This window comes from Drosophila miranda, chromosome XR, assembly GCF_003369915.1.
Source record: "Drosophila miranda strain MSH22 chromosome XR, D.miranda_PacBio2.1, whole genome shotgun sequence".
NCBI classification, from domain to species: Eukaryota; Metazoa; Arthropoda; class Insecta; order Diptera; family Drosophilidae; genus Drosophila; species Drosophila miranda.
This window is the reverse complement of record NC_046674.1, coordinates 25849735-25871048: the sequence shown is the minus strand read 5'-3', so window position 1 is coordinate 25871048 and position 21314 is coordinate 25849735. Positions and strand designations below refer to the sequence as shown.

Below are 21314 nucleotides of genomic sequence, written 5' to 3'. Positions count from 1 at the left end.
ATTGGGTGATATCGCTCGGCAATATGCAAATAGCCCGGAGTTCACTTAATTGGGTCAAGTATGCGCATAAACAAGTCCGAGTGGAGTCAAACCCAGCTCCGCTTCAGTTTTCTGTTCTATTCAGCCGCGTGCCCCCTTCCCCATTCCCCCTGCCCCCTGCCCCCTTCCCAATGCCCCATGCTTCATGCACCATGCAATCGAATTGAGTTTAGTCCAGCGGCGGTGCTTCGACCACATTGGCAGTCATGTTGACCCGGGCCCAGTCAATATTTGAGTGTGAAAACAAACATGAATGCGATAGTGGAATGTATCCGACACCCGCTACTCAGATTTATGCCTTTTTCCTATGACCTCCCACGTATATTGGTGGAAAATGATCGATAAAGGAACAGAAATGGTGCTCTATCGTTATGAAACATGTTCAATCTGTTCTTATTAACAAGTTATCAACACCAAAGGGTCTGGAAAATGAAAAATAAAGTCTCTTTATCTAGCTAGAGCCCTCAATACTACACAGTTTTGGTGTGAAACAAGTTTAAGGATGTATATATTGCAAGGCCTGATAAGCTGTATCTATCTCCAACCTATGTAAAGATCCTCGTGAATCAATGGCAGATGTGTACTTACCCAGTGCCCTCCTGCTTGCCGGCAAAGTATCTCATGTTTCCAGCCGTGTCCACCACTCGAATGGAGTTGATGCGTCGCGAGTCGCTGTCCGCTATGTAGAGAGCGCCGAAGGGCGAGAAGGCCATGGCCAGCACGGTGCCTAGGACGTTGTCGGTGGCAGTTTTGTTAACGCGGCTGTCCTGTCCGTTGTTGCTGCAGTGCAGCGGGGTGCCGGCCACCACGCGGATCTTCATGTCCGAGGTGAGGCGCAGCACGAGGCGGTCGTCGATGAAGTGCAGCGACCCGTCCAGGGGGCTGAGGGCCAGGCCGGTGGGCCACTGGAGCTGTGCCTGGTTGGCCATTAGGGTGCCGGTGCAAGGCGCCGGGCTCCAGTGGTTGTGATGGCCATGGTGGCCGATCAGGGTGTGGATGATGCCCTTGGAGTCGACGGCCCGGATGTTAGTGCCGTCCGCGATATACATCGTGCGGTCCGCGGCAATTGCCAGCCCCTTGGGGTGGGAGAGTCGCGCCATTAGGGCGGGTCCGCTGTCGCCGCAGTTGCCCTCATCGCCGGGGATGCACCGCTGGCCGCTGCCCACCACCGGGTCGCTGTTGATGCTCGGGTCCTTGACTTTCTCGAGGCGCAGCAGACGCAGGATCTGGTGGCGCTCTGGGTCGGAGATGTACAGGTGCCCGTCGGCGGGCGACACGGCCAGGTAGTACTGGTACGAGACCTGGGTGGCGCTCAGCTGGAGGATGGTGAACACCTTGCCGTCGGGCGTGATGCGGCGCACCAGGTTGAAGTCGCCCACGTAGAGGCTGCCATCGGGGCCGGTGGCCAGGGCGATGGGAGTCAGCAACTTGGCGTCCTTGGCCACCCCATTGCAGTAGTCTGGACAGTTGAGGGGCCGCTGCAGGCCGGTGCCCATCACCACCTTGACGGTGCGCGGGTACTCCTTCATGTGCAGCGTACTGCCGTCGCCCTTCTGCAGGATCCCCTCGTGGAAGTTATAGTGGTGGTGGATGTCCAGCCCCCAGCCGCCAATGTCCGAGATGTCCACGTCGTAGCCCTGCAGCTTGGCTGTCTGGGTAATCCAGACGGGCGTCTGGCAGGTGGTGTGCTGGTAGCCCACCGATATCCGGGCGATCGTCACGCCGTACACCTTTTGGCGGTACACGTTGCGCTTGTTCCACGCGAACGTGTGGATCAGGTTGGGGTCCGCCTCGTACGTCTTCACGTGCAGCGCCCCCTCGATCTCCACGCCCACGTGCACATGGGTCAGGGTCGTGGGTATCGTCTCCGAGGTCAGTCGCATGCGGACGATGCTCAGGTAGCCCGATGCCTGCGACGACTGGTAGGTGAGGTGCAGGTCCGAGCCGGGTATCTGTATGGACTCCTGGACAATCTGTGGGAAACAAAGAGCGAGAGAGAGAAGGTCATCAGAGGACCGCAGCTGGACAGCCTCGAGTGCTGCAATTAAACGTGCCCCGAGCACGGACACGGACACGGGTACGAGTACGGGTAGGGGCCCGGGCTCCTTTCCAAGCAGAATTAATGTCCTGCCAGGGCTGCCCTTTCTCGTGCTCGTGCTCGTGCCCCTGCTCCGGCTCCGGCTCCTGCTCAGACTGCCAGATGCAAAGTTATAATGTCATTAAGGCAAACTTTAAATTAATTAAAACTGCGCGCTGCGCCGGTCCAGATGCTGCCAGGCCGCTAATTAGGAATGGCATTAGGGCAGGAGCGAAGAATGTCTCTACAGAGATGGCCACACGACAAGAGGAGGAGACCCACCTATTAAAAGGAGAGGAGGGGGGGCCACTTACCTGGGTCTCGGCAAAGATAACCCGCTTGCCGGGCATGGCGCCCACGCCATTGGGCATCCAAGTGCTGATCAGCTGCGGTCGCAGCTTCTCGTGGTCGTGGTCCATGCACACCTTGCTGGCATCATTGGCCTCATCCGCCGTGTGGTAGTGGATGGAGTTGAGGAACGTCAAGGCCGGATTCAGTGGCGCCACCCTGGAAGCAGGCAAGCCATAAGTTCTGTTCCCCTGTAGATCCCCTATGGATCCCTTTCCCTGCTACTTACTTGATGTTGCGACTGGTGGTCTCGTCGTCATCGCTCAATTGCATCTGGACGGGCGGCAGGACTACGATGCGGTTCCACGGCACAAAGACGGTGCGCGTCAAGGGGCGGAACGGGGATCGCTGGAACTGTAGGGTGACCGCTCCTCCGCCATTCACGAGAACATCAAACCTGAGGATAGCAATTCGGATAGCGATTAAGATGGTGTGGTTGGGAACGAAATGGAATATGAAATGAGCACAAAAGTACAAAAGTACAGAAGGCAAACATGCAAATTAATATTTTAATGAACTTTACTCGAACCCATTCCCAGACCCATTCCCAGACCCATTCCCAAACATCCAGAAATCCAGACTTGTTGGTCTGGCCAGATAATACCTCAATTGTTTGTTGGAAATTGAAAAACTTTAGACTTTTGCTTGATTGTGCTCCCTTCCCCTCTTTGGCTGCGCTGGGCCGGTCCCCTCGTCATGCGTTAGCCGCATTAAATATAATGATGGCGATTCCGAGGCCGCCGCCATTATTGCTGGAGCATTTTCCAATTCCAGCGGCGGGGCAAAGGGGCCAAAAAGTTGCACAAAACTTCTGTCGGAAGAAGAAAAAGCAGCAGGAGAAGAATAGCAGAATCTGTTGGAAAACAAAGGCCAAAACAACAACCAGAATAATACCGACCAGAAAGGAACGAGGAGAACGAGGAGAACGAGGGGAAAGCTCAAGAAATAGCAAGACTTTTGTTTTTTAAATATTTAATTATGGCCATTTTTAATTGTGCTTTGAGCATGAGATAGCGATATACCAGAGAGGGCGAGAGAGAGAAATAGAGGGGGATTTTTAAATTGCTTTAAGTTTCCCTGCACTGGAAAATGGCACAGGGTTGCAATAAATGACATGGCATTAAACATTAAATATCCACCATTTAAGAGGCGACCAAAGCGGGTCATAAACGAAACCATAAACCAGGACAGCATTAACAAAGAGTGGCAGCAAAAATGAAGAAGAAGGGGAAAAAACGAGGATATTCTGTAAAATTTGTTACAATTTTTGCTAATTTAATTTTAGTGTTTTTCCTCGTTTTCCAGCACAACTGCTGTTGTGGCTGCCATAATGGCGGACGGGTATAAAGTACTATCACACACACACACACACACACGCCGATACACACAGAGTCCGCTGTGGCCGGGCATTGCATACATTCAGGCGCGCATTCATTCATTTGTAATTGAATTGGATTTTATGAGCCTGACCAGAGCCGGGGGGTGTGGCGTGGTGTGTGGGTGGGTAGACCATTTAGCGGAGGCAACAACCCGAAAACATATACCACTCACACACACACACGCACACACATGCACACATGGAAACATACGTTTCAGGAAGGGAATGAGAGAGAGAGAGTGAGAGAAAGAGTCTAATAACAATACGTATGCAACAAAAAAATGCCAACCATAATCCCCTGCAGCACAATATAATGACTTTTATTACCTTTATTACTATGACAATAACAACAACAACAACAACAACAACAGCCAACAATGCATGTCAGACAACAACAAGAAAAGCCAAGGAAAATCATGGGAAAAGCTAAGAAAAAGCTAAGAAAAGGCGAGCAATGGAAAGCAAGCAAGGAGCCAGTGGAGCCAGTGGAGCCAGTGGAGCCAGGCGAGCCAGTCGAGCCAGCCGACAAAGCAATGAGAACGTCAAGACATAAGGGGATGGAAAATGGCAACGTGGAACAACAATTGTTGCTCCTTCGGCCATGTGTGTTTGTGTGTGTGTGTATGGAGTGGGTGGCTGGGCTGTTGGGAGAATGTGTGGCAAGCTTATAAAAGTAAACTCAAATTGGAATGAACATTATAAATACAAAGCCAGGAAGATGCCTAAGAACCAGCAGAAGGAACCGCAATATATGTACGCAATGAATGTACGATGGCAAAATATGGTACGAGAGCAAGAATATTCAAGAGAAACCTCTTAAAAGGAGATACATTTCAACTAAATATCAAATGATAATAGGATGGATCCTTTAGGATACGATTTATTCTTGTTTGGTAGTTGAAAAATTATCGAAAAATGTACTTCATCAGAATCATAACAGGTCTTTTAAGTACAGCGATATGTTTATACATATGATCGGCATTTGCTTTAAAGATGGAATTATAAGAGGAAAAGGAAACTGGCTAAGAATCCACTGAGGCACCACAGCGACCGCGGCAGTCACAGTCGTCAGATGAGCTCAAGACGATTGCCTCTTGAAACCAGTTATATTTAAAAAGAAAATGCAATCGAACAAGGGACAATTCACTCCATTTCCATGTTTTGATGCAGTAAAACTTTTCAGAGAAATAAATAAACCTTCGGTGGAAGTAAGTAACAATCAGAAGTAAATCCGAAAAGCTTCAGCGAGCAGCGCTTTTCAGTCTCAGCCCCAGTCTCAGCCCCAGTCTCAGCCAGTTGTTGCAGCCTGGCTCGAAACGAGGTCCTAGAGTGTTGACCAACTGTGCTCCCTTGATGCGAATATCCCCTCCTATATAGAGCCGAAAATAATTTGAACATAAACAGGAATTATTGCCAGCCAACAACAGGACAAGCAGCAGGAGCAGCAGAGGCAGACGGAGGCCAACAGCAACATAAGAAATAACAAGGCCAAGACACAGAGAAAACTTTAAATTCCCTCAAATAAGCCAAGAAAGGACAGAGAGCGAGAGAGAGAGAGAGAGAGAGAGAGAAAGCCGTGCAGCAGGCGGCGGTGAAATAAATAACAACAAAGTTGTCATAATAAAAATACATAAATAAAAGCTGAGGAATTTATGCCACAATAACAACGGGGCAGCAACAGCAACAGCGGAAGCAGCAGCACCACCGGAAGTAGTTCCAGAACAAGTTGGAAATCTGGACATATTTGTGATTCGGTGCGGTACTGCTGATGCTGTTGCTTTCCTCCTGATTCCCAAGGCTCATACGATCGGAATTTAGACTTTCTCTGCATAAGCGCACCTTCAGAAGTAAAGTGGGATCTCAAAATGCTAAACACTATTGTTTTAAACGCTGATATTCCTTTACTGACGAAAATTCTCATATGTCAGTGGGGATCTGACACACTTAGGCCGGCTTCGGCTCTGGCTCGTCTTTGGCTCCTCTTTGGCTCGTTGTGGTAAAAACTGACGGCAAGGCGCCGAAGGTGTGACCGCCAGAAAGCCAGACAGACGACAGGCACATATTTCAGAGCCGGGCAGGGCATCGCTTACTTGGCCATTGGCCTAATGAGAAATTATGGCCGCATCTACTCGTACGAGAAGGTAAAAAGAAATAATCACCGAGGATATGTGTTGTGTGCGGAGTCGTGTTGTGTCTGGCCCATATAGATATGGTGTGTAGTGTACGAATGCGCATACATATACCTGACTGTTTGCCCAGACTAATGCGAGTGTGTGTGAGAGATTGAAATAAACAAAGTCCGTCCCTGGGAGTAAACACAAATAATCATCAGACAGTTGGAGCTGTGGGTCCGTCCGTCCGCCCGACCGCCCGTCTATTGCACAGATTTTGTTCGTGAGGCAAGCTTTTGCTTCTGCTGCTGCTGCTGCTGCTCCTGGTGCTGCTTCTACTGCTGCTTGGCCATAATAGAATCAGGGCAGGACGGGTGCGAAATGTTTATTTAAATTGGCCAACACACACACGGAACAAACACACATACACAAAAGGGAAAAGAAAATGCCAGAACAGCAGGAGAGAGCAAACAATGTTGCTGATGGCAGCAAACGGAAATCCTTTTTCCAACCCCAATCCCCCACAAAAGAATGGGGAAAAACAACTGCAAAAATATTTATATTAGATATATTGGATTGCCGACTGGCTGTCACTGCCACTGCCCTGCCACAGCAACAGCAACAGCAACAGCCACTGCTACAGCAACCGTCTCTCCGTCCATATCCCGTTTTCCAGATGGCAAAATACCCGTTCTCCCACTACCATTCCCATTCCCATTCCCACTCGCACTCGCACTCGTTCCCTGTCTATGCATCTTTGATGGGCTCAATTAGAGAACTATACAGAATTGCTTAAAGTTTCTGTTTTTGTTGCTGCTTCTGTTGCTGTTTCTTTGACTGGAAAGCAATTCGTACAAAATGTCAAATAATTGAAACTAATGTGTTCCCAGCTCGGGCACTCCGGACGTATGGCCCGGCCCGGCCCGGCCCGGCCTATACTTTGCGGCTGCTGGCCAATGCCAATCTGTCCCTGGCCAGCCCTGTCCTGCCCTGTTGTCTGCCCTGCCCTGTAGTCTGCTCTAATTATGCTAACCACTTGCGCAAACTTGGACTTGGGGACAGCGGCCCGAAGAAGTTTCCGAGCTCTGATGGGGGCCACATCAAAGCAAAAGATTTAATTAAAAATTTGATAACTTGGTCGCTCTGCGGTATGGTACCTTTTTACTTTTTTTTCTTTTGTTTTTTTGTTGATGTTGTTTTTTATTTTTTTGGCGTAGCTGCTGGCTATCATCTGCAGATTCCATCATCAGAAATTTAATCAAGACTAAAAGTTGGACCAGGCCAGAGCCAGAGCCAGTCCCCACTCGGATAATGAGAATCTACTCATACGTAAGTAATTTGCATATATCAAATACGTATAATCGTCGGTGTTCTTATAGCCTCCTCAGAGGTAGGAGGCCTCTGCATCTGGCCAAAGACAGTTCCAAAATAAATTGTGTACTGTTACGGAAATGTAATTTGCGGTTGATTTTCTGTATATGGGAACACTCCCATGCATGTACAATGTAAAGAATCCCTTGAAAACGTACAAAATGAATACAGATATCAATGGATTGTACTTACCAGCCTCCTTGGCGGGTGAGGGTGAACCCGAAGCGCGAGTCCCGATCTACGGAGACACGAATGCCGACGATGCCAAGTCCCTGAGGAGTGATCACCTGACCTCGCATCACAGACACGCGACTGTGGGGATGTGGAGATGTGTCCAAGATCCATGGCGCAGATGGTCATGGCGATTGGGGAGTTTCGGTATTTGTTTGGTTTTTTTTTTTGGATAGGGAAAGATAGAAATTGATCTGTTAGAAACTTTGAATGCTTGCTGTTTTCATTGGTTTTATTTTGTTTTTCTTTCTCTTTTAGATTTTGTTTTCGATATTTTTATTTTTTTTGGTTTTTTTTTGTTTTTTGCTGTTTTCAAATTTGTGGTTGGTGATTGATGAAATCATAAGATTGAAAAGTGAAAAAACATCGAACAATTGTTGTATGTAGTTTTTGTATTTATGTATTATCGGATTAACGTAACTTGGGGACAAAAATAAACGATTGGATTGATTTGCTTCTGTCTCTAAGACAAACCGAAGAAAACTCAAAGTATGCAATAATTTGAAGAAATATTTATATAAAGATATTTAAAATATTTTATCTGTTTCTTGGTACGAGTATGCATATGTATAGGTCTAGGTATATATATATATATATTGTATACGAGTATATGTATGTATAGAAAGAGAGAGTGAGAGAGAGAGAGAGAGATAGAGACAGGGGTGAATAGAATGGAATGGGCCTTGTCACATGAGCTATGTATGGAGGAGTAGGAGTGCGTTCTCTACATGGTATCTGTATCTGTATCTGCATATGTATCTTTGTCTGTTCTGTGTGGCTGGGAAGTTCTTTGTGGGAAAATCTCAAAGCGTTTTTCGGGCGGAGGGATAATTCAGTTATTGAAAGTTGGATGTACGTGAATGTGAGTGTGGATGTGAATTTGAGTGTGGGTGTGTCAGTGTGTGTGGCGGTGGTGGAATTACTTGAATGTCCAACAATTGTCTAAGGAAAATGAGTAGGAAGCCGAAGCAGGGGAGAATTTGAGTACCCGTACTTCCCCTGCTTCTTCTGGTATCTATGTATCTACGTATCTGCGAGTATGTACAGCTGGTGCCTCCTGTTCTCTTGTGTGAGGGAAATCGGAAGCAGGGAATGGGGAGCGAATGTCCAAATGTCATTTGGCACGCAGAGGAGGAACTTGGAAGGTCTCGAGCTTGGAATTCCAATCGATGGCTTGGATTGGTTACCCTGATCAGAGGTGAAGGGGTGGAAAGGTGAGCTGTGGCTTGGACTGGCTTGAGACGGGATGATAGTATGAGTGGGATTCGGATGGAGTTGCGACCAAATGAACTACGATTCGGTGGGGTTCTGAGGAGAAATGTGCATTGAAAAGGATTGGTTGATGGGCTCGATTGGTAGCTCGGGCTATTTATCGATAGTAAATATTGTTTGCCTTAAAACCTAATACTCGGATAAGAAAATCTGTTCGGCAGAGTGGAACCAGGCTTACAGGCGCTTGTTTAAAGTACAATTTGTGTATGAAAGCAAGCAGAAATATAGCAATAATATATTAAAGATTGCCTTAATTAGATTTCATTTATTTTCTTTTATTATATTTTTCTAGTCGGCTGGCACTTTCTCGCTTGCTTCCCTCCATTTTTGTTGTTCCTGCCTGTTCGCCAGCAAAAGATAGAATATTTCTATGAAATAATATAATAAAATTGATGGAATATTTCTATCCTTTGCTAGTGCCCAGATTTCATTGCCAAAAAACAGGGTTGTTCCCAGCTTTCGCCGGCTGGAAGTTCTTTCTGATCTTAGTAATAGGCTTTAGGATCGAAAAATATTTAACGTTATCGATCATTAATTGAATACACATTCAATATCCATGGTTGTAGCATAAACAATCGATAAATCACTATTTACATCGAACAAATGTAAGTTAGCGATGAATAACCATCGATACCGCCGTGAGCTATCAACCTGTTCCATCAGAGTATTTAAAACGACATGCATTTGATTAACAACTATTAAGGAAAAAACTATTTAAATTCATTATTCGATTGGTTCAATTTCCTGCGATATTCGATAGATGTGGCTAGCGATAGCTAGACCGGAGGTAATTGAGAGAATGAAACGAAAACTGTGAATGTACATGATGAAAAGAACAATTGTAAATCAAAAAGCATGTGGCGGGTCAGCCACTGGCTGGCGACTCCAAAACAATATCGCTGAATTGTCAATCGGCGGCAATGCGATACTCTTCACGGGCTGAATTTATGGGGTAAGTGCCCTGTTGCCCTTGCCGCGTCCTTGGGGGATGTCTTCTGTGGTATTGTCATTCAATATTCGATGCGTGGGACACGCAGGCAGGCATTCAGCCTCAGCTAAAAATCCAAAATCATTTCCATTTGCATTTCCATTTAATGAGCACTCCTCCCAAAAGAAACTATGGCAACCCTGTCGGAGCTGCTTTCCGCTGCTGTTCTGGCTTTTCTTTTGTCACACGAATCGCGGGCTGCATGGCGCAGACGGAGCCAACAATGAACCGATATCCGATTACAAGTTTGCCAATTTATTATGACAAAAGTCAAAAGACGGGAGCACACGAAATATGCTTTATATTTCCAATGGGTGCTGGAGGATGCTATGAGGCTATAAATATACTTGTAGAAAGCTGAAATGGTTCTTGAGATGGCGACGGAGCCGAGCCGAATGGCAAACCTTGAAACAAAATGCCGCAGTGAGTCAGGGACAGGACACGACGGGACAGGATGGCACGGGACAGGACAGGACAGGGCGAGCAAAACTTGCCAAGGATATCGGAAACTGGCGCAATTGTTTGCACTAATTACTGTGCAGTTTAGGAGGATCTCCACCTTTTTCCATAGGGGACGGGAAGGGGCATGGGCATGAGCATCCATCCAACGACGTCGTCAGGTGAACCTGGGCCTGGGTCCGAGACAGGACTGCAGTTGGCCTCTTTAAACTTTTGTGCCAGCGCAAGTTCTCGAAAACATTTTCAAGTTTTCAAGTGTTGCAATTTCTCTTGTCCCTCACTCCTACCCCTCAGGGTCCGTTCCGTCCGTCTCCATGGATGCTTGCTGTTCCTGATGACCTCCCATCTCCCAGAGACCCAAGACCCAAGACCCGGACCCGGACCCATTCCCTGGCAGCCCTCTCATCTTTCCATCCTGACTGCTGACTGTGTGTGTGTGGTGTGAGTGTGCATGTGCCTGTATGGGTGTACATAAACACATAATGTACAGTATGTGGGTCAGAGTTTTATGTGCACTGTTGCATTTTTATTAGGGATGGTGATGGTCTCCGGGCGGGTTGATCCGCATTGGAATTCTTGAAGAGTGGCCAACTTCTTCACAGACTTCTAATTGCAATTGACCAAATGGCGAGAGGCCCGAAGCCGAATCCTGCTCAACTTTTTCTCTCCCTGTCTCTGTCTCTGCCTCTGCCTCTGTTTCTGGTTGCCTCTGTGCCACGCCTACTCCCACAGCCCATCCCCATCCCCTGCCATATCGCCATGCCCTTCCTTCAATCCATTGCCCTCCACCTCCTTCAATTTCTGTTCACTTGCCACGGCTTTCGTTCATTTTTGCTGCTTCAATTCGATTCAATGAAGCAAAATTTTATTTGAAATCAAACCGAGGAGCAAATTGCATGTGTGTAAGTATCCCTCTGTCAGAGTGTGTGTGTGTGTGTGCGACTATAAGTGTATGTGTATTCCAATTCATTGAAGTGGTGAGTGCCATTGATTTTTATTTCGCATTTGATTCGTTTCGTTTCATTTATTATTTATTTGATTTATTTGAACTGCAGCCAAGGAACAGGAGCTCCTCCGCTCCCCCTTCCCCCTCCCCCTCCCCCTCCCCCTCCCACTCACCGTACGTTTCTTTGGGCCAACCTTTTGGCCTTCTGGGTCTGATGATGCTGCCCCTGTCCCTGCCCTTGCACCTTCCTATTGCCCCGCTGCCAGCTTCCAGGTAAATCACTCATACGCCACCGAAAGAGCCCACTCGAATGTCTTCAGCACATTTTGTTTTGTTTGCCTTGGTTAGCTTCGCCTCTCCTCTCCTCTCCCGTCGCCACCCGTCTCGACTCGTCTCGTCTCGTTTCGGTTTGAATTGGTTTGATTTGGTTATGAGAGCCGTTTCTCTTTGATTTTTTGACCATCGAAATGTTGCACCACCTCCACCTCCACCTCCAGCTGCACTCAAATCTATGTGCCACAATATGCTACAAGGTGCCGCAATTGAGCGGCAGCGAGGGTGGGAACAACTATTCAAAGTTATACAAAATACGAGTAGAAGTGGCAATATTTGGCAGGAAATAAGTGTTAATTTGAAAACCGATTCGGTGGCCTAATTGCATTCGAGTGTGCGAATCCAAGCGAATCCAGAAATAACACGAGGGATTCGGTGCTTCCAGCATTTTCAACTGTTTCAGTTTGGGAAAGAGTTCATTGAATCGAATTGAATCGAAGAAGCTGCCAAAAACGATTTCAGGAGTCCAAGCTCCAGCTTATGATAGGACCATCCATCCCGTGACCACTAATAATCTATCCACTACTCCAACACAATCTCCATGGGAACTTTTCTTCAAATTTGATTAGCTCTGCGTTTAATCTAAGCGAAATTACGATTCTGTCTTCCATTTTGCTCGTTCCAGCAGAAGATATCAAAGGCCAATAGAATGTCCTTCCTCCATTGTACGAGTGCTCGTATCTTTGCGCACAGTCACACACGCATTACGACCCCCTGCATCTCTGCGGGAAAACTTTTCAATCAGCTCCCCATCATCATCAGCATCAGCATCATCATCAGCGATGGCCACTCAGAATTATGACGCAATAAAAGCATTTAGCTAAGGAATAAAAGCAGATTGACGAGCATTCACGAAGGGTTCAGGAAAAGCAATCTCGGGATTGCCGCTGCCCTGAGAGGGACCCCAATGAAGTGAAAGCAATGCCACAAAAATTTCTAATCTCATTCGCAACAGCCAAAAGATGGCGGCGACCCCCTCCGACTAATCGTCCTTGCAACGAATGAGCAATAAAGGCGACGACAAAGGAGGCCAGGGCCGAGACTAGGAGCAGAATCCAGGAGCAGGAATAAAAGCAAGACGAGAACGAGGCTGCCGATGCCGATGCCGATGCGGAGGAAGACCAGGAGACTGAGACTCTGGCCAGGAGCAGGGCGAGGCATTGTCGCCACTGCACCTTTTGTGTCAAAAGTGCACTTCCATTATTAGCGCATTGTGTGGGGAGGAGGTGGCCGTAAGGGCAGCGAAATATGAGAAGCTCCCCCATAAAGGAAGTGCATTTAATTTCTTTTCTTTTTTGAACTCTGGCAGACCCGTCAACAGGAGCCGCGCCAAGCCGAGCCGGGGAGCGGGTGGATTTGTGGCCATTCATAAAGCGGCTGCCTGCCATTCATTTGCACCACGAGCCGAATGGGAACTGGTGCCAGTGTGCCCGTACCCTTACCCGTACTCGTGCCCCTGCCCCATTTTGGCTTATAGCGACACACAAAGTGGCGGCGTCTCCGTCTCCGTCTCCATCGTCATCGTGGTCGTCTTCCCATCATAAAAATTGAGCACGACTTAGTTGACTTTTGTGCATACAAAAGGACACTAACCGCCAGCGTCAGCGCCAGTGGCAGGAGCAGCAGCACAAAAAAGGATATAATTTTAATTTGGCTTTATTTTCATGACGCCCGCGACGAGGAGGCCAGGGGAGCAGGATGCCAGAACTAGAGCCAGAGCCAGAGCCAGAACCAGTTCGAAAGATGGCTCTGAAACAAAGCCAAAGCTGTAGGCGAAGTGGTTTGGGAAGGGTCCTGGGCCTTGGTCTGGGGCTGGGTCTGGGCTTGGGCTTGGGCTTGCGCTTGGGTCTGGGCTGGGGAGCCGAGTGGTTCGCTTTATGTTCATTTAGCCTGAAACAGTTTTTGAAACATTTTTCAGCAACGCCGCCGCCGCCGACGACGACGACGACGACGACAGCCACGGCAACAGCAACGAAGAAAGAGAACCCTGGGCCACACATTTCTTTTACGCTTTTGTAACCACGATAAATGTGCTTTATGTAGCGAGAGCCGGAGATGGCGAATGGGCCTGAAGTACGAGTGCAGGGGGCCTTCGGATGCAGTCTCACTAGGTGCCAGGGCCTAGCAAATGAAGGGGAGCGCCAGCTCCTGTGTGTGTGTGTGTGTGTGTGTGTTTGGTTTGCCTGATGAAATGTTTCCTGCACTTTTGCTATTTTATTTTTTTGCATCTTTCGCCCTTTTTCATTAAAAGGCGCACAAAATAAAGCAAGCAAGATATAGAGTAGCGAGTGAAGTGGGATAAAGAGGAGCTGTCCAAAGGGACAGGAGAATGCAGGAAGAACAGTGGCCAAAATGGTTGGATTTTTGCATTTTCTCCTTATATTTTTGTTTTGGCTAAACTATCGAAATTCCATTACGTCTGAATGAATGAATGTGAATGAACTGCCATCAGGAGGCAATCGAATCAATATAAATTGATTTAAGCAAAAGATATGTATGGCAGCTGGGATTATCAACCGATGATCTACATATGCTTGAGTTTTTTATATCCATAGATCCATGCATATATTGAATTAAATATATGTGTATTCCGCACACCGTATGATGGCCAGAGATCTTCTTTCAGAGAGGTGTTATGACTATGTTTCGCCAAACAGATCGATCAATTTTGGCTGGGCTGCCATAAAGGACTCTTCTTGCGGGGCTGTGGCTGTCACTGTGGCTCTCCTGCCCATTGTACGTGTAGCAACGGAGTGAAAGATGAAAGGAGAGCTCCATACACATTATAAATAAATAGCAGCTGCAGGGCAGAGGGCTCGCTCGGCTGTGGACGAGGACGATAGGCGTGTGAATGGAGTTGGGCCCTGGAATGGGGACACACACAAAGCAGCTCCGCTCCTGCTGCATGTGTATAGAAAAGTTTGAATAGAATTTTTAAGTTTGCCATTTACCAACACTGGCACACACACACACGCTCCCACACATACACACAAACAAACAAGTCGTCGCGCCGTCCGATAACAGAGAGAGAGAGAGAGAGAGGGAGAGAAGGAAAGAGAGAGCGAGCAAAAGAAAGCCTTTAGTAGCGTGTAATTTGCACTTTGTAAATTTGCATAAAAGCTGCACACAGCCGAGCAGAGGAGCAGAGAGGGGGCCTGGCATAAGTCCAAGATAGAGACGATATGTAAATGCCATACCATGTGTCGTCGCTTTAAGGGGGGGGGCTGTGGGGTTGTGAGGTTTCCACCAAGTGCCTGCATAAAATGCCATTCATTGGTTCCAACATTTCCATTTAGCTTGGGTTTTGCCATCATTTTTCTTTTCTTTTCGTTCGTTTGCTGCAGCTCCTCTCCTCTCCTCTCCGCTCCCATCCCTTCCCTTCCTCTCCGCGCCTTATCCTACTTCCGTTTCATTCCATTCAGTTTCGTTTCGTTTCCGGTTGCATCTGCATCTGGACGGGAGATTAGCTATGGCGCCACCTGGCGGCTAATGCCTTGAGCACACACACACACATACATATATCTATCTTCCACCCTGCACACATTTTGGCTGTTCAATTTGATGCACACAAAACAAATTCCATTTCTGCACTGCTGCCTCCGAGGAAAAATAAGCAGGGAAGCAGACAAACACACAGAGAGATAGCGAGAGAGACGGAGAGAGAAGGAGATTCTCCGACAGTCGACAGTCCCTAAGAAGATTAGAGTCCCCCTAATGAAAGGTATCGTATTTATTCGATTTCCTGCCAGCCAGAAAAACGAGCGCTCTCTACATTTAAGCTTCAAAGAACCTGATGCTCGGGAAACATCAGAATGAAAATATAGGAATACGAGTAAGTATCGGGTAGAGCAAACGCGACAGCCTTTGGCGACATTTGCATCCGCTCTAAGCTAATTAATAGGTGAATATGTATTTACATATAGAATGGTATGACTTTAGTCGCTATTGTGTTTTAAGACCTATCATAGGGTTTCTTTATTTAGCATTTATCTCCTTGCTTCAGATAAGACCTGAATGAAGCGATAGGAAATAGAAATTGGTTCCAAGAAACAGGCAAACTCCTCAAGCCCATCACTCTCCGCCCCTCGTTGCATTTTTGTGTCAGTGGGGGAGTGGCTGTGTCGTTCCATTTCCGTTCATAATCATTCCACCACCTGAAGGGCGCCGGGGTGCTGGTGGTGCTGGTGGTGCTGGTGGCTGTGCTGGTGATGGTGCCTTCCTCAATTTTATACCGCAATCAAAACAGTTTTCATCAACTTTTGCCGCACCGGCCGCATGCAATGTTGCAATGGCAATGGCAACGGCAGCGGCAACTGCCGGCGCCGCCCACTCATTTCTCATGCCAGTCGGACAGTCAACACAATGGCACACAGCTTATATATTTTATAGTTATATGAAGCCATTACAGCCATTCCAGCCCCGCCACACCACCCCCTAGACGCTGCCCAACCCTTCCGTACCCCTCCGTACCCCTCCGTTTCCTGGCGTTCCCTTCCACATAAAAGAGAGGGAGAGAGAGAACGAAACCCAGTTTTGTAGTTTTGCAGTTTGCACTTCACTTAAATGCGGCGCGCGACCCTCAAAAGAATAACGAAAATGTAAGCCCTGGCTGGAGGGGGGTGCGGATGCGGATGTGGATCCCCCGAAAAGCCCCAGCCCCATTTCAAACTTATGACTGCCGGTGGGGGGGGTGGCGGAAGGGTGGTAGGGTTCTCGATCTCGCTCTCCCTCTCCCTCTCTCCCGTGAGTTTGGAAAAGCTTCGCCGCAGGCCATTAAAAAATTTTGTGCTGATGTCGAATTAGCGCGGAGTGGGGTCCCCAATGCAACGGGCTTTCTATATCCTTTCCGCTCTCTATAGTTCCTCACCTCGTCCTTTTCCTCACCCCCCCGCCTTGTGGATTTGTGCATGTGTGCATTTTCTCTGTCTCTGCAAACACATAAATATATCTAATCTCACATAAAAGTAATTACTTTCAGCTGCCGTTGTTGCTATCGAAAAATATTAAATTATATTGAGTGCACACTCACACACACACTAACACAAGCATTGTATGTGTATGTATACAGCACATGGAGAATGGCTGCGAATCCTGGGGATTGTAGAAGCCGTCGACCGCAGACTATAACTATGGCAAACTATACTACAACTCTTCCCTCTTCATCCTTTTCCTCCTCCCTTCCTCTTTCTTCCCTTCTATGGCCACCTCTTTCTCTATATACATAGGTACATACACATACCCTCAAAACGATTTTATGCTTCCTCATGACCCCATCCCTGACCAGCCATGTCCCGGCCTGTCGACATATTTGCTTCATTCTTTCTCTTTTTTACTGTAGCTGTTTTGGTTTTTTGTGCGACTGCACAAAAATTCCGCGAATTTTTCTATGGTTTTTCACTTTTTTCCCCCACCTCCCCCCAACCGAACCGAACACCCCACCCCGTCGGATGTCAAGCGCAAGAGGACCACTGGCAGTGGGATGAGGGGGCTTAAGGATATATGGACTAGGGCATAAGGTTGGCAGCGATCAAGCGATGTATACACATGGAGATTATGGCTGCCCTGCTCTTATTTGGAGGGCACCGGCACTGTTCATCAAATGAAGCCACAGAACGTTTTCTAATTTAAAGAAGGCCATACTATTCAGAACTATTCAAATTCATATAATATGCTCGTGGAATAAACTATCAAGGCAGACTATACACCAATTTTTATTTTTATTTCAAGCTACTGAGGGAAAACCAAATGTAGAAAACATTAGGCTTCCCAGCGAGCATTCTCATTGATTCGAAGTCTACACACCACACATCCAGTGCACAATGCAATCTCAACTAGGAAGAAGTTACACTCTAATTGGTTCAAGAGCCCCTCCTTTCTTTGGTAACAGCTCGTACTGACTGTAGTGTACAATTTCCCCTTGCCACGAAAGTATTCCGCGTCAGAGATCTTCTCATTTAAAGGTCCCAGGAAGAGCATACGACATTCTATTTAGCTTGTTGGAAAGTTTTTTGTTGCCATTTCTATTGGCCGCGTTTGATTGCTGGGGAGAAGGTCTTAAAGTCGAGAGGCAGTTCTTATGCCATGTCCTTTGTCCCTCGTACACCGCTTTCTCCGATACTGTGTGTCTGTCTGTGTTTTATATGGGTATTCATTTTGGTTTATGTTCTGCTGTTAAGTTGTAAATTTGTCGTTTTTTCTAGGGTATGCTGTCTTTCATACGACGACAGGGACAGGGACAGGAGCAGGCACAGAAGGATGACGATAACAGCAAACAGCACCAACAACAATGGCAGGAAGAGCTATAGTCCTGGCAATGGCCTCGTTGATAACACAGCAATGGAGAAGGACAATGACTGTGAAAACATTCGGAATGGCGCCTTTTTAATTTATATACGATATGTGCACTCGGATGTATGGATGTGCAGCACATGTATCCAGGATATATGCATGTGTCTCGGGTCATAAGTCTTCGAAGTAAGCAAAGAACATACGGGAGAAAGGCCAGAACGGGCCGGAATCGGCTGGAATGGGCTGGGAGGGGAGAGATATATCCCAGCCTGAAAAACAGCAATCAAGGGAACACTGAGGAGGATATATGGCTGGAAGAAAGTTATTCCAGAGGCAAGACATTACAGGAACAACAAATATCACTTCGAGATAAGCCCGATTGAAAAAAACTGCGGGCAGCTAGCAAGCTTTCACTGCTTTCACTGTCGGATAAGGAGTGAAAGCTCAGCCCATTTCCGTATCCGTATCCGTTTCCCCCCAAAAGATCAAGGATCAAACGATTACGAGCCGTAAAAGGAGTAGATTATGGCAGCGAAAAGGGACGCCATGCCCCGACTTAGACAGCTCTTCAGTCCACCCTTCTCCAATCTGGACTTCCTTTCTCGGTTCTGCACTCTCCACAGCATCCACTTGACGTCTTCCAGCCAGTTGACACTAATCAGTTTAGCTTTAGCCCCAACGCCGACAACTTGATTTGCATACACAAATGTGTCCGACATACACACATCCAGAAGAGAGAGACGAAAAAGGGGGAGAAGTTGAAGGAGTAGCAGGGAAACCACTTAAACGGGCAACCGGCCACACCTCACCAGTCCATCAGGGCGTCAGTCAACGGGAGTCAACGGGGCCAGATCCTTGAACGCATTTCTCCGGAGTTAAACAAGAAAAGGCACCCGCACCCACACCCACACCCACACCGCCGACCAGTGCTAGGTCCTTCTTCCTCCTTCTGCCTGGACAAAACAAAATGGAAGCCAAAACAGGAAGTAATCTATAGTCGCTCCGCCATTGTTTATTGTTTAATTTTTAGACATCGTTGCTCCATCGTCCGCCAGCCAACTTTCGACTCCATCCAAGTCTCCGTTCTGGTTATGCTTACTTCCTGTTACTCCTCCTGCTCCTCCCGCTCCCGCTCCCGCTCCCGCTCCTGCCATTGCCACTGCCACTGCCTTTAGCACTCTTGCCTCGCTTTCTTTCGGGCCACCCTGCCCCTGCTCCTGCTTCTGCCCCTGCGACCCCTCTTCTTGTATTATTTCTATTGTTAACAATTTTTGCATTTGCCGCTGCAAGTAGCGAGAACTTTTTACAATGGACCTGGGGGAAAAGGGCGCCTGATGGCGCTGGCCCATTGTTCCTGCCTCTCTGCCACATGCCCCAGTACCAGTCCCAGTCGCAGTCGCAGTCCCTGTCCCAGTCCCATCCCGCGGCTCTTTCAACGATGCCACTTGAGCACTACAAAGGCACAACACACAAAAAATAATATGAAGAAACCCAAGAAAGTAAAAAGAGGTAAAAAGAAAATAGCCGGCAGAAGCGGCGACAAGAACGAGGCAGACAAAGCAAATCCAAATGCCAAAGACGAAGACGTTGTCAACGCCGGCCGTCTTGGCCCAGTCCCCCCTCTCCATTCTGCACTCAAGCACCGCACCCTTCCCCCTGGAGCTTTGCTCCGCCTCATGACATGCCCGTATCACATTCACTTGGATTTGGCTTTATCGGAAAGGCGACGACGGCAGCAGAAGCAGCAGCAGCAGCAGCAGCAGCGGGAACAAGAACAAGAACAAGAACCAGAAAAAGTCACCCAGTTTCCATGGTATCATCATCTGTTCTCCCTCCTATTCTTCCACATGATGGTATCCGTCTTCTTCGCCATGATGCCAGTCTTTTCATTCTTTTTTTTTTTTGCTCATTATACCGTCGAGAAGGAGAGGGTATTATGGTTATGAAGAGATGTTTGTCACCCGTAAGGCACGTGTATTCCTGACCAGCACCACAACTTTCGATGATATTGTTAACAGACCCTTCCTATCTTTAGAGATAGGACCTTCTTCTAATGTTCGTATTGTAGACACCACAGAATCGATCGGTAAATATACAAGTTTTTGGTGGGGGACATTCTTGCTGAACGTCAAGATTGGATGTGTGATTAAAGTTAAAAAACTTAACATATGACATAGCAGCAGCCATGAGGAGAAGAGTATTCAGAGCAGCGGGCTCCGAATGAAGGACTCCCTTTGGGTTGGCATTGTTGTCTCTTTCGCCATTGCCTTGTAATTGCGTTGAGCTGGTTTTGGTGGTGGCGGCAACGGAACAGCAGGAGCAGCAGGAACAGCAGCTACGAGTTACGAGTTACGGGAGCAAGCAGCGATAATGGTCCTGAAACCCACACCCTTTTGATCCCCCTTCGGAACCCCTACTCGCAGCACTCTTTAGAGCGTGCAGCATGGTTGCAACACCGCAACAGAGGAGAGGGAAGATGGAAGATAGAATTTCAAGGACTGCAAGGACAACGGGAACAAAAGGGACAACAGGGACAACAAGCTGCTGAAAGGAGGAGACATTTACCGTGCGCTGCAATAAAAAGTTAAATAGAGCATTGTAACTGTGTCTAAATCTATACTTAAGCTATGCTTCATCCTATATCATTATGGCTAGCTTTCACTTTATCGCCAGAGCCGATGAAAGGTAAGTAGTATGTATAGCAAAAAGGGGGGGGGGCACAGCGCACTATGCTGATTGCTGGGTGCTGCAGGGTGTCGGTTTTTGTCGATTTTCCTATCCCGGAGGATTATTCCCAGAGGCGATTTCAATTTAAAGCCAGAGCAATGCCCAGAAATGGATGGCGGTGGTCTTTAGTCAATGACTCCACTGAAGCGTTACTTAATTAGTCGGGCCTATTAGTTTATTAATTCGGAGCCCATTGAGCCTGTTCATTTAATCAATTCAGTGGGTATTAGTTGGACGTTATGAAATTTGTTTTTTCAACATTAACATTTGTATACCCTCTTCTAGTTGGGGGTTTAAACTTTACCGAGAGGACAGTCACTACCGGTGCAACACTACGCGTATGTACATACATATATTATGGGCCACAGTTCATCTAAGGGTTTTCCGTATATCAAGCCACAAAAATCTATTAAGACTAGCACTGGATATGTAGGGCACTATTCCACAAGGCTACGGAATACGGTGTTCGAAGCTTCGGCTTGCCGAAGTTGGCCTTCCTCTACTGTTTTCTCATAATTTAATTTACGCTTTTCGCATTTGCCCAATAGCCGTGAAAAATATCACATTTTTGCATAGACAGTTCAAAGATATTTTGTAGAAAAAAATTAAATAATTAAAATATAGAAACCGAAAAAAGAAACACAAAATTTGATGAAATAATTTGCATTCTGAATTGTTTTTTAAAGAATTTTTTTCTTCCTTCCTTTTTTCATTTTTTTCTTCTTGTTTTTTCATCATATTTTTTT

The 21314-nt window shown here is 47.2% G+C and overlaps 1 protein-coding gene across 6 annotated transcripts in view; it reads right to left on the bottom strand.

Annotated features, from left to right (window-relative positions):
- Window positions 1-21314, bottom strand: part of LOC108151471 (teneurin-a) — a 148304-nt gene that overhangs the window by 14788 nt on the left and 112202 nt on the right. For all 6 annotated transcript variants that reach the window (XM_033387339.1, XM_033387340.1, XM_033387343.1 and 3 more), the window contains 4 exons: window positions 7517-7636; window positions 2694-2861; window positions 2431-2623; window positions 628-2012 (listed from right to left, as the gene is read on the bottom strand). In XM_033387339.1, coding sequence (XP_033243230.1) covers window positions 628-2012; window positions 2431-2623; window positions 2694-2861; window positions 7517-7636 — 1866 coding nt within the window. The remainder of the gene's footprint in view (window positions 1-627; window positions 2013-2430; window positions 2624-2693; window positions 2862-7516; window positions 7637-21314) is intronic.